Raw genomic sequence first — 14,011 nt, forward strand, 5'->3', positions numbered from 1 at the left:
GCATTAGCTGTGTTGGGTAAGTTAACTTCTTTAGATTATATAATAAAAATTGAAAACTAGGTAATGGTTAAAGAGACCTAATAACTAATTCAGAGATAAAAATGACTGTCATACTACTTGTCAGAGGCAAAACCAGTTCAAGAGCCCAGCTTCTTTTGATTTTCTTTTGATATATGCTACAGTTTTAATTGCAGTCTTAAACTGGCCTGAAAACACAGTATGGGAAGACTTTACAAAAAACATTAGTATTTGCATAGCTTGACCCCCAAATCTCTGAAAATCTAGACCCCCAAGTAGTCATGTTGTTTACATTAACAATATATTCTAAATATGTCATGCTGGAAAATATCTATAGGTGAGGGTTTGCTCCCTCATTATCATGGTCTCCCAAACTACAAGAAAATATTCATTTGTCTAATTCTGTTTCAGGTATCTACTTGTCAGATTTAACATATATTGATTCAGCATACCCATCCACTGGCAGCATTCTAGAAAATGAACAAAGATCAAATTTAATGAATAACATTCTTCGAATAATTTCTGATTTACAGCAGTCCTGTGAGTATGGTAAGTTTATGTGGGATAAAGCCAACCCATTATCTACTGTGATTTGAAATTTTACCCTCACATATCAATGATCACTTTTCACAGAGCTAGGAGTATCAATTTATTTCTATTGTAGCAGAAACGAAAATTATGAGGCTGGAGAGATGGCTCACCAGTTGAGAGCACTGACTGTTCTTACAGAGGACCTAGGTTCCAGTCCCAGCACCCATGTGGTGACTAACATGTGGGCATTGCACACATGTGATACACTTAAATACATGCAGGCAAAACACTAGTACACATAAAAAAAATAATGAAAATATTTTTAAAAATAAAAAAATAAAAGGAGAGCAAGCAAACTAAATAGTAAATGGTGAAATAAGAAAATTTTCTTTTTAAAAAATATTTTATTATTTTTATTTTATGTGTGTGAGTGTATTGCTGGCATGTAGGTTAGGTGCATCCGTGTTGTACAATGCCACAGAGGTTAAAATAGGGTGTCGGATTCCCTGGAACTGGAGTAATGGACAGTTGTTACTCACCATGCTGGGATTTGAATACAGGCCCTCTGGAAGAACAGCAAGTGTTCTTAACCACTAAACCATCTCCAGCCCCTTATTTTTATTTATTTATTTTTTGTATGAGATCTTGCTATGTGGTTCAGGTTGGCATCATACTCCTGGGCTCAAGTGCCTCTGCCTCAGCCCCCTAAGTAGCTGAGACTGCAGCTGGCTTAGCATGCCTTTTATGATTGACTTACTTGGTTTGAGTTTTTTGTTTTGTTTTGCTTTGCGACATGGTCTCACTCTGTAATTGGCCTAGAACTCTCAGAGATCCACCTGCCTCTGCCTCCCAGGTGCTGAGTTTAAATGCAGTGGCCACCATGCCCAGCTGTGATTGTTTAAAGAATTAAAATATTTACTATTTAAAATTTTTTTCTTTATTTTGTACATCACTTACAAAGCACAAGACCAATTAAGTATTAAATATTACTGTTTTGCTTACTTAGCCCTTTATAGTTTATGCTTATTTTCTGTTATCTTCATCTCATTTAATCTCTCTAATCTATTGTGTAAGTTGTTCTTACATTTTTCATTAAAAAAGTATCTGAGACCCTTGTCGTATAATGGTTGACTATTCCTTGAGTAAGACACTGACTCATGACAAACTGTCAAGGTGTGTTTTATGGGGTACTGTACATAGGAAAAGTTCATAAATAAGCCCACATGGTTAGAAAAGAGTTTCTAAATGTTAGGATGCTTTCATTTTGATACGGAATAAAGTTAGGCTGTTAGTGTATAATCTTAGGATAGTGAAAGCAATCTAGATTATCTAATTCAATCCAGTTTCTCTTCAAGCTAGCTTCGTATATGTGCATCTGTATGCTTTAGAAAACCTAAAACAGTTGGGAGGATAATAAAAGTTAAATAATATTATATGCTGTCCTTTACTTAGGTTTTTTTTTTTTTTTTTGACATAACACCAGTGGTAATGCTAACTTAATCTTATTTAAAATTTATAAGGAGAGACACATTTATGAATCGGGTTTCTTTAAAGAAAAATATATGATTTCACTTCTTGCACTGAGTTCTAAGACTTAAATATAAATCACAGTGAGTTGCCTCTTTTTTTCTATAAAATTTGAGAAGACATGAGATTTTTGTATAATATCTATACAAGGAAACTGCAAATACAGTTTCCTAAAATTACTTTCAGTTTTACTTTAAAATAGTGTCTTTCTAGAGTTAATTTTAGTTTTGGTGCCTTGTGGCCTTAATTTACTTTCACCTCTATTTGTCAGCTTAAGTTTGAAAGTTCTTGTTAAGATACACTTTACGGGGGCTGGAGGGATGGCTCAGCAGTTAATAACACTGGCTGTTCTTGCAGAAGACCCGGATTTGAATCCCAGCACCCACGTGGTAGCTAACAGCTGTCCATAACTCCAATCCCAGGGGAACCGAGAGCCTCTTCTGACCTCCGCGGGCATTGCATGACACGGGTGCACTTACCTACACGCAGGCAATACATGAATACATATAAAATAAATTAATAAATAAAATATTGTTTTAAAAAAACAGACATACTTTACTTGGGGCTGGAGAAATTGCTCAGCGGTTAAAAGCACCAACTCCTCTTGCAGAGTACCTGCGTTCAGTTCCCAGTACCCATGTGATGGCTAACAACTATCTGTAACTCCAGTTCCAGGGGATCCAATGCCCTTTTCTGATCTCTGCAGGCATTGCACAGCACAAGTGCGAGCACACGCATGCGCACACACGCAGGCAATACACTCACATACATAAAAATATTTTTAAAAATATTTTACTTGAATAATTGTTTATCATCTTTCCCTAGATATTCCCATGTTGCCTCATGTCCAAAAATACCTGAACTCTGTTCAGTATATAGAAGAACTACAAAAGTTTGTGGAAGATGATAATTACAAGTAGGTTGGGTCTTTAAATTTGGTCTGTACTTTACTCAGTCCTCCACTTTGTCTTATCCTTCATGCTTTCATCCCCATGTATTTAAATACCTGAATCCTGCATCTCCAGTAATGCTTAATCCCATGGAACATTAACAGTGGTAAGGGTAAGTACATGTATTTCTTTTTAATCATGTGGTATGATTGAACCAGTGTACAAATACTTCATCTGTCTCTTTATTTAAAAATATTTGGGGGCTGAAGAGATGGCTTATCTGTTAAGAGCACTGGCTGCTCTTGCAGAAGACCCAGGTTCAATTCCCAACACCTACATGATGGCTAACAACCATCTGTAACTCCAGTTCCAGGGGTTCTGACCACCCTCTTTTGACCTCCACGGGCATTGTATGACACAGGTGCACCTACCTACATAAAGACAATACACTCATATACATAAAAAATAATAAATAAAATGTTTTAAAATATATTTTAACATTCTCAAGCTATAGAGTTGATATTTAATTCAAATTTGAATTTTTTCTTTTCCTCGTGGTAATTTATATTTCAGTAAGTGGAAAAATTAATGCAATCTACAAAAATTTTAAATGCTTATTTTTAAATGGTAGTTTTGGACACATCTTTGAGATTGTTTTGTGGCTTGAGAAAATATAATTTAGCCTTGTGTCTAAATTAGTATTTCACCAATATAGCACCATATTTACTCTGTTACCTACCATCCTTTATTAAGATTTTAAAATTGTTAACCCTTTCCATTTTTCAGTGGTATTGCTTTACACACACACACACACACACACACGAACAAACAAAAGTGTAATATTTTTTAAAGGGCATGTTTTTTAAATTTTATCAAGGAAAAAAAATCAGTTATTTTGCAGTATTAATGAAATATGTTCTGCTTCAATAGCTTTCAACAATCTTAAAATTTTTGTAGAATAAGTGCCATTTAAAAACTAGAAATTCTGGAAAACCACTATAAATGAATTTATCCTGAAATATTAAAAATACCAAGAAGTTCTTAATATATATTTAAATGCATCTAAAATTGTATCACTTGAAAATACCTTTATTGCTATCTTCTCCCATACCATATCATTGACACTTTCTCTCCTAACTTTTTTTTTTTTTTTTTTTTTTTTTTTTTTTTTGACAGGGTCTCCCTGTAGCCACAGCTGTCCTGGAACTCACTATGCAGACCAGGCTGGCCTTGAACTCACAGAGATCCACCTGCCTCTGCCTCCCAAGTGCTTGGACTAAAGGCATGCACCACCACGCCCGGCCTCTCTCCTAACTTTTATTTTGCACAAAGGATTTATACATAATGACTCACTTGATCATACTATGAGGTGTGAGATCAGGGTATCAGTTTTTTCATTTTTTTCTTGCAACAGGGTTTCCCTGTAGCTCCTGCTGTCTTGGAACTTAGTATGTAGACCAGGTTGGCTTCAATCTCAGAGATTTGACTCTGCTTCCCAAGTGCTAGGATTCAAGATGTACACCACACCTGGCCTAGTGTATCAGCATTTTAAGTCTGCAGTTTTACAAATCTCTTGTCCTGGGTTATAACATTCTTGAGTTTGATTGTCTATGTCTTACTATTCACCTCTATTTTTCCCATATCTCTGATTATTGACATAGAATTTATACCTAATAAACATATATTTTGTCCAGTGAAGTATAGAACAGATTTTTTTAAACTTAAAAACGCAAATATCTATGAAAATTCTCTCTTCTGACCAAAGAAACTTATTGGTTTTAAAAGAAATTAAACCCTCACATAGAATAGTCTAAGGAACATTTATAAGAATGATGGATTTTGGGCTGGAGAGATGGCTCAGCAGTTAAGAACACTGGTTGTTCTTGCAGAAGACCTGAGTTCGAATCCCAGCACCCACATGGCAGCTAACAACTGTTGGTAATTCCAGTCCCAGGGGATCTGACAGCCTCTTCTGACCTCCTCAGGCATTGCACGGAACAGAGACAGGGTCTCTCTGTAGCCCCACCTGTCCTGGAACTCACTATGTAGACCAGGCTGGCCTTGAACTCACAGAGATCTGCCTGACTCTGCCTCCCAAATGCTGGGACTACAGGCGTGTGCCACCATGCCCAGCTATAAATAAAAAATTTTTTTAAAAAGAATGATTTTTTTTTTTTTTTTTACTGACCACAGCAAGAGTATAATGGAATATTTACTAAAGCTAACTTCATTTTACTGATAGAGTAACCTCAGCCATTGAAACCCTTAATTAGTTTTAACTGTTCACAAACTGACATTTTTACAACACTTTAATATTTATAGGAAGACTGGTGGTATTATATTGAATGATTTCATGAGTGGCCAGAATCAGAGCACCCTTCTTACTGTATTCATTTAGCAAATGTTGATTAAGCTTTTGGTATGGGCCAGTTGCTGTGGAGTTGCTGGGTTTCAAAAGTAAGTAAGATACTGTTCTTGCCCTCAGGAAACTCAGGACACTCAAAACAGAATGGAAACCTAACCCAGCTATAAGTGAGAAAAATTAAAATGATAGAAACCTAAATAGCTTCAGTAGACAGTGTCTTGAGGCTGCATCTTAGTTTTAAATTGGTTTTTATAATTTTTTTAAATGCTTAACTAGGCTGGGCATGGTGGCACATACCTTTAATCCCACTCTCGGGAGGCAGAGGCAGGTGGACCTCTGAGTTCAAGGCCAGCCTGGTCTACATAGTGAGTTCCAGGCCAGCTGGGGCTACAGGGAGACCCTGTCTCAAAAAGACAAAAAAAATAAAAAAGGATTTGGGAGCTCTTATCCAATCCCTGAAAGATTTCAGGATTTCCTCTTCAGAGGAGGCAGTGTTACAGTAGCAAAAAGCCCCATTAAAAAAAAGAAAGAAGGAAAGAAAGAAACAGTACATGAAGTTGTCAGAAAAAAATGAGGGGAGATATAGGAGGTGTCGGAGTGGAGGGAGTGGGCGTGGATTTGAGTCCAGTGCCCTCTTCTGACCTCCGCAGGTACTGCACTACATGGTGCACGTACATATATGCAGGCACTACACTCATACTCAAAAATAAAAATAATATTTTGTGTGGAAAAAAGAATCATAATCTTTCTGTAGAACTCAGAAGTGAATATGTGTTATTCTAAATGGAATTCACTCAGATCAAGCATGTCCCACCAAGGCTTCCTGTGATCCAAGACAGCAATGAGTGCAGCCCAACACAATCGTAAACATAAAATGTTAGGAGTATTTTAACGCAGTTGTACAGCTTGCAAGTGTGAACTTTGTAGGTGACAATGTTTTGTCACAATGTGGAAAAGTTGGACATGCCTAGTAGGATAAGGATTTACAAGGTATTTTACAAACAACCTTTGTGCTTGTGTAGACCATTCTTGGATACTTCTATAAAAAGTGTCTTTGAAATTTACAGTGTTAAAATGAAATCAATAGTTATATAATACATTAAATAATATGAGTACATTCCTGGACTTGTCTTTCATTAAACATATTGATATACATTTAAATCATCTTTGTTTCTTATGGAAGATGCCATAGTGCAGCAATGTCTGAACAAAGAAAATCTTAACTCCTGGAGTTGTTTAAACCAATAGTGAGCACAGTCTGTTCTCAGAACTGTTCCTCCAACAAAGGATGTCTTCTAATTATTTAAACAATGCATCCCACATAATAAGGGAAAGGAATTAGAAACCTTGTCTTATCAGGGAAGAATTTGCTGTTTCTGACCCTTCCTTACCCAGACCCTTCCTTACCCAGAACAGCATATACAAAACTACAAACAGCTGTTAGCATAAGGCCCCATACTGTTTTTCAACATACTGTGGATAATTCCTTGCTTTTAACATGCTTCCAAGGTCACTTTTCACAACATACATGTACATATATTATTCTGGGCCTGGGCAAGGAAGATTAAAACTATGTGTTTAGGTTAGCTTGTAAAAAAGTTGATTACAAGAAAAACCCAAGGCCTGTAAGATTGTTTCCCTGAAGGCTAGCTGGATTTAAATAAGCTGATTATACAGTAAAGAAGGCAGATTGAATAGATTGTGTTAATGATTTCATAATATGGGATTAACTTTGGTTACAAGGTATTCTTGAAAAGTTATTCCCACAGTTTCTTCATTGTTTGTTTGGGGCAAGGTCTCAAACTATAGCATAGGCTAGCCTAGAACTCACTGTGTATCCCAGGCTGGGCTCAGTTTTATGCTGGGATTAAAGGCATGAGCCACCATGTCCAGTATAAGTGAAATCATCTTTCAGTCTTTCAGCAAATGTTTTTAACTGCACTGAACTGATTAGCACCTTTGGATAGTTGAAGAGATCTTTGTATTTTTTTTTATATTTATTTTTATTTTATTTGTATGAGTGTATTGCCTGCATGTAGGTAAGTGCACCCGTGTCGTGCAATGCCCTCAGAGGACAGAAGAGACTGTTGAATCCCTTGGAACTGGAGTTACGGACAGTTATTAGCTGCCATGTGGGTGCTGGGATTCAAACCTGGGTCTTCTGCAAGAACAGTCAGTATTCTTAACCACTGAGCCATCTCACCAGCCCCAATTTTTTATTCTTAAATATAACATTTTAGTGAGTTTTTTCCTTTGTTCAGTATTTCCTAGAAATAACCATAACATTGGCTTATGATAGAGATTTAACATGCAAATTAAAAATTACACTAAGAAAAGTATGTATTATAGCTTTATATTGCTCTATTAATATGTTCTTAGGTTATATATGTGTATGTGTGTGTGTGTGTGTGTGTGTGAGAGAGAGAGAGAGAGAGAGAGAAGAAATGCAATGCATGACTTTAATATTTTGCCAATGTTAATTATTTCTTGTGTTTTTCTCTTTTAAAATTCAGGCTCTCATTAAAGATAGAACCAGGCACAAGCACACCACGTTCTGCTGCCTCTAGGGAGGATCTAGTAGGTTAGTCAGTAGTTGTTTATTTTGTTTGGATTTGGGGAGAGGGGTTCATTATCAGACAATAAACCATATAACCTGATAGGAAAGAATTACCTCAACACAAGTGAATACTTAGTTTATCATATGCTGCCTACAAAAAGTTACTTTGGATATTAAAGTGTATCTGTCATTTCTGAATTTTATGGGGTGTTTTGTTTTGTTTTTGTAATTAAGAAATTGTTCATTATTTGTCAGTAATATAAAAATGTTTCCTAATCAAGGAAAGCTGACCTGTTATAAAACAATACATGTTTGTGAATAGTCTCCTTTTCTTAGATTGTTAAGAACACATTATCTTAGAAAATGAAGACATTTCTGTGATCAAAGCAAAAAAGTTCTAATTTGAATTATTACAGAAATCAATTTTTATCACTTAGTTTTTTTGTTGTTGTTGTTTTTTGCAGTTTACTTCAGTGCTGGGCTCCATACTACAAATACAAAGCCATACTCCCTTTTTCACCTATGGCAAATCAAAAATAATAAAATATAAAATATAAGAACTTATTAAGAATATTTGATAAGCCATTCACTCCCTTTCCAAATTCTCCAACCTATGCAAATTCTTTCAATGTTATCATGTTACTTCTTAAGGAAAACAGTGCTAATAAAGTATTTTTAAATTAAAGAGACTAATTGATAAGTTTTTTTTTTAATTGCCAGTAGAAACCTTCAAATTAAGCTTTCTATTATATATTCTATATACATTTGAAAGGCTAGCTAATCAGATGTGAGGAAGTGGAAAGAAGCTGCGACACTAGGGGAAGAGCATTCCAAGTAGAATAATAATACTAACAATTCAGCCTACTTCTCTTAAATGCACTTTTTCATTCTGGCTTTTTTTTTTTATTTGTCTCTTGAGACAGTAGCCTAGGCTGGTCTCTAATTCACCATCCAGCTGCCTCAGCCACCCCAGTGTGGGACTATAGGCACATGTCACCATGTACTACTTTTTATTCTTGTTGTTGTTGTTGATGATGTTGTTACTGTTTTTTGAGACAGAGCCTTACTTTATAGTCCTTACTAGCCTAGACTCACTTTGTAGATCAGGCTGGCCTCAAACTCACAGAGATCTGCCTCCCTCTGCCTCCCAGGTGTTGGGATTAAAGACATACACCACAGTGCCCTGCTTACATGGTTTATTTTATATGAAAGTTAAAGAAAATAAGAGTCCTTTGAAACCTTGTGAAAATTTCCCTCCTTCCTCTCCTCTTTTGAACCCTTAGGTCCTGAAGTAGGAGCCTCCCCACAGAGTGGAAGGAAGAGTGTTGCTGCTGAGGGAGCCTTGCTGCCACAGACACCCCCATCCCCTCGGAACCTGATTCCACATGGACACAGGAAGTGCCATAGCTTGGGTTACAAGTTAGCATTGTTTTATTTTGTCTTTCAGATTTTAAAAAAATCTTTTAAATTTATTTTTATTTTATGGTGTTTGACTGTTTTGCTTCCAAGTGCACCTGTGCATGCTGTGCCCACAGAGGCCAGAAAGAAGGCATTGGATCCCTAGAACTGTAGTTAGAGTTGTTAGCCGCTGTGGATGTTGGGAACCAAACCTGAGTCTTCTGCTCTTAACTGCTGTCTATGCTCTTAACTGCTGATCCATCTCTCTAGTCCCATCCTTCAATTTTTTTATATTGTTTGTAGATGGATTTGTTTTCTGTTTGTCAGTAAAATATATTTCTGTATTTCTGTTTGATTAGTTTAATAGAAATTAGGGTACTTGCATAGGTGTTTTGTTAGTAACACCAGAAAATTCAGTAAGAAGTGTCCTGTTTGCCTAAAAGGGTTTATTTTTTCTCCTCTTCTTGAATTTGGACACGAGTGTTCTCAGCAATGTACCACATCTGAAAGAGATAAATCAATAATTCAGAGAGCCATAATAAATAAAATTGAGACAGCAATAAACTGCTAGTTTTCCTTTTAAAATTATAACCTTGATATCAAGAGGGTTGTTGTTTGCCTTAGCCAATTAAATCAAGGTCTAAAAGTTACTCTCTTTATTCCTAAACATAAAGAAAGGAAAACTAATTGTTCAGCTTCATTAGTTGTACAATATTGCTTTCTCAGAAAGGGGCTCATATTTATTTCAGGCATGGTTTTTGTGAAACGTTAATAGCTAGTCTCTGAAAACAATTTTGAGTATCTCATATCCTGAATTAGTGATGGTAAATATTGTGAAAAATATTTCTCTTTGTTTCCAGTTTCATTCATAAAATGAACACAGCAGAGTTTAAGAGTGCAACGTTCCCAAATGCAGGGCCAAGACATCTGTTAGATGATAGTGTCATGGAACCACATGCTCCATCTCGAGGCCATGCTGAAAGTTCTACTCTTTCTAGTGGGATATCAATAGGTGAGAAATATTTCACTGAGGGGATTTTATTTTATATAAAATAAGAATTTTAAAAATCTTTAAGTGCAAAAGCATTCATTAACCCTACCATGAATACAGAAAATTTAATTTAAAATAAAGCTACTGATAGGATGATACTGATAGTTCATAATTATTTTTAAAGTGCTAATACTTTTGACTCCAAAAGAGAAGTTATTGCGGACCTTGGCAAAAGGGTGTAGACCACTTTAATGGGCTAACTGCATGCAATTTGGATGAAGAAAAGGATGAATTCAAGTGTTATTTCAAGTCATTTGGATTGAGCAGCTGGTTAGCTGGTGGTGATAGACAGTCACATAGACAAGAGCAGAAGAGCAATTGTTTGTGGGTAATGAGATGTTTATGAAGGGTGGCTGAATCAAGAATTCTGCGATGAACATGTTTGGTCTTTATAAAAATGTCAGGTCTGGGGCTATATGAAAATTAGCATATTTATAGTATTTCAAACTATACAACTGGTTGAGGTCACCTAAGTATAGTATAAGTAAGAAAACATTCTCACATGTGGAAGTTCCAAGAAATTATTTTTTAATAGGACAGACTATCACAGGAAACTAAGAAGGGGATATCAGTGAAGTAGGGGGAGAAACTAGGCGTGTTATCACAAAAGCCCATTGTCTCAAAGAAGAGAGAAATTCTTCTGTATGTATGTCTATGAACATCACACACACGGCAGCCAGAGGTTAACATTTGATGTCTTCCTCTATCACTGTATACCTACCTTATTTTTTAGACAGGGTCTTTCACTGAACCTGGAGCTCACTGCCAGCAAACTCTTAGGATTCTCCTGTCTCTGTCTCTCAGCCCTGGGATTACAGGCATGTGCTGTCAGGCATGGCTTTTTTACCTGGGTCCTAGGAATCCAAACTCAGGTCCTCATGTTTGCATAGCAAGTGTGTTGCCCACCAAACCATTTCCCCTACCCAGAAGAGAGAAATCAAAATATATCAATCTCAGACGCAAAAAAAAAAAAAAATGTCTGAGACAAGGCTTCAAGTTATGTTTGATTGCCCTGTTGCTTTTGGGCCTATAGCAAGGCAGCACATCATAATGGAACCATGTAGCAGAGCAAAACTATACTCCCCATGTTGGAAACTATAAAAAAAGGAATTGGGGTCCCACAGTCACCCTCTAGGGCATGTCCCCCACCCTCTCTGACATAAAGACCTTCCAGTAAGGCCTTACCACCTACCAATAAGGCGAAGCTAGGGACCATGCCTTTAACACATGGATCTCTGCAGAACATTACAGGTCCACAAACTATAGCAAATTGGCATACCAGTAATCCCAGCACTTTGGAGGCTGAGGCAGGAGATCTCAAGTTTGAGGTCAGTCTGGGCTACACAGAAAAAAAAAAAAAAGAAAAGAAAAGAAAAAACTGTAACAAATGAGAGTAGAGAATTGACCAAGGGATTTGTCAACATAAAGTCTACATAAAATCATTGATAATCTTGAAAAGAATTACTTCATAGAACAGAGAAGGCAAAGCCCAGATTAGAGTAAGGAGGCTTGATTGGTTTTTAATTCTTTAACTGTATTTTCTTACCTGAATCATTTGGATGAGCATTATTGCTTTTTACAATTAGAAAACACATCCATACTATACTATGATGTTGTTTTTTTTTTTAATAAAAGAAAATGTCTTCCTCTGTCATTGTCATGTTTCTTGAGGGCTGAACCTGTTATTAATAAAATCTCTCAGTATCAAAGTCAGTAGAAAGAGACAGATTGTCTTGAACATACTTACTTCCTTAGACCCTGAGAGTTCCAAATCCTGAAAACAAAATTGCTTCAGAGCTCTCTAACACCATTCAGCAGTTGCTTACTCTGATGTTCTTATATATATAAATGCTATCAATTACATGGCCAAAAAAAATGTAGACAGAAGACAATTTGCCATCTGAAAAAGCTCTTTAATAATGTTCTGAGTAGCCTCTGTGCATTAGCAACCTCAATCTAAAAACTAACAAACAAAATAATGTTGTAAAACAGTATTTTTTTGTTAGAATTTTGTTATACTTATGGAGTCTAGCATGCTACTTAAAGAAAAAAAAATGGGTTTTAAATTATAGCTTTCAGATACATAACATTTGGCTTTTCCCCATTTTAAGTATAATCATGCTCTAGTTTAGCTATAGCTCTTTTGTTTTTGAGTATGCTGCTTCAGCAACATAGAAAAAATGTTTCTTTCCACAATATCATAATTTATTGAATAATAAATTCATAAAGTACAGCAGTTTCATTGGCAACAGTCTGCCATGTAGTCTTTCTTCAGTAATCCTGACCAAACACAAGTTCTTTCATTCCAAACTTAGTAATTTTAAGTCTTAACTCAGACTTTATATATCAGGGAGAGGAGAGGAGAGGAAAGGAGAGAAACAAAATAATGGGTATGTAGGTTACAGAATGACTACAAAAGGTAAAAGAGACAAGGAGTTTCAGAGGTCCAAGGGCTCACAGTTGGGAAACTAATAGAAATACTGATACTATGTAGGGATGTGGAACAAGCAGGAGGTCTGTGGAGAAGCAGTTGCTGTTGTAGAGTCTGGAGGCTTCCAGGTCAGGGTTGAATCCAAAGGGTAGACCTGGTCCACATAAATGAATGAGCAGATGGATGGACCGCAGGTCCAGAAAGGAGAACAGGAAGACAGCACTTCAAATAAGGAACTTCAACAGTTAGAATTGAGCTGAGCAGAACACCTGGGGCAGTAAGGAGTTCTCTTCCTGTTTGTCCATTAGGGCACATACTAGTGGTCAGATGGCAAGTTGGTCATAGCCTGTGCCATCACAGGGCTTAAGTCTTCATGGAGTTAAGGTAAGGGAATATCACACCTTCCTTGGTCTGGTGAGTCTATTAAGTTCTTGGGCCTGGTTTTCCTGATAAGGATTTTAATACACCCATATGTTCTTACCAGTTCTAATTCACACTTAGAAATTTATGGGGTAGCACCTTTCTATTCCTAGGAATAAAGCATCTGTCAATCTGCTGTGCAGGTGGTACTGGGCAGTTGGTGCCATTCGCATGTCCACCAAAGTACAGAGCTATCCTCTATCTTCAAAATGAAGTCAGAAACTGATTATAAAATTGAGTTTCTTAGGGCAAGACAGAATGGGGCGGGGGGGACAGTTTTAAAATAACATGGATGAATTAGGCCAGGGCACAACCTTATCTCAACAACTCCCACAGATGTTCTTTTTTTTATTATTCTTTTATTCTTTTTGTAACTACAAAATAATTAATCTGATTATTTCATTCAGTTACACTAAGTACCTCAGATTAGAGACCATTCTCTTTTACAGCAAATTGTTGCCTTTGTGGGGCTTTTGTTGTTGTTGTTGTTGTTGTTGTTGTTGTTGTCGTAGTCGTCGTGTGGGGCTTTTGTTGTCATCGTCTTCGTTGTTATCATTGTCGTCGTCTAAAGGCTGTTAAGTAGGTAAATAGTGAAAAAAAAAAGCCACTAAATCTCTTACTGTAAGATTGATACATGCTAATCAACATAGAGAACATTTTGTTTTCCTTAGCTGTAGTTTTAGGTGCAGTATTAATTAATCTAGACCATGAAGGTTTGGAAAAGATGATATAGACAAATTAATCAGTGCTTAAGACAGTGGCCTCAGCATCTTCTAATGTAGGAATGTGTTCTAGATAACCTGGGGTAGCTAAGAGAGACTGT

The 14,011-nt window shown here is 36.5% G+C and overlaps 1 protein-coding gene across 4 annotated transcripts in view; it reads left to right on the forward strand.

Annotated features, from left to right (window-relative positions):
* Positions 1 to 14,011, forward strand: part of Ralgps2 (Ral GEF with PH domain and SH3 binding motif 2) — a 199,505-nt gene that overhangs the window by 127,719 nt on the left and 57,775 nt on the right. For all 4 annotated transcript variants that reach the window (XM_029560170.1, XM_029560171.1, XM_008826130.2 and 1 more), the window contains exons 9-13: positions 430 to 567; positions 2,902 to 2,992; positions 7,845 to 7,912; positions 9,172 to 9,307; positions 10,147 to 10,298. In XM_029560170.1, the coding sequence (XP_029416030.1) occupies positions 430 to 567; positions 2,902 to 2,992; positions 7,845 to 7,912; positions 9,172 to 9,307; positions 10,147 to 10,298 (585 nt within the window). The remainder of the gene's footprint in view (positions 1 to 429; positions 568 to 2,901; positions 2,993 to 7,844; positions 7,913 to 9,171; positions 9,308 to 10,146; positions 10,299 to 14,011) is intronic.

Source organism: Nannospalax galili, unplaced genomic scaffold, assembly GCF_000622305.1.
Source record: "Nannospalax galili isolate Female #2095 unplaced genomic scaffold, S.galili_v1.0 scaffold429, whole genome shotgun sequence".
NCBI classification, from domain to species: domain Eukaryota; kingdom Metazoa; phylum Chordata; class Mammalia; order Rodentia; family Spalacidae; genus Nannospalax; species Nannospalax galili.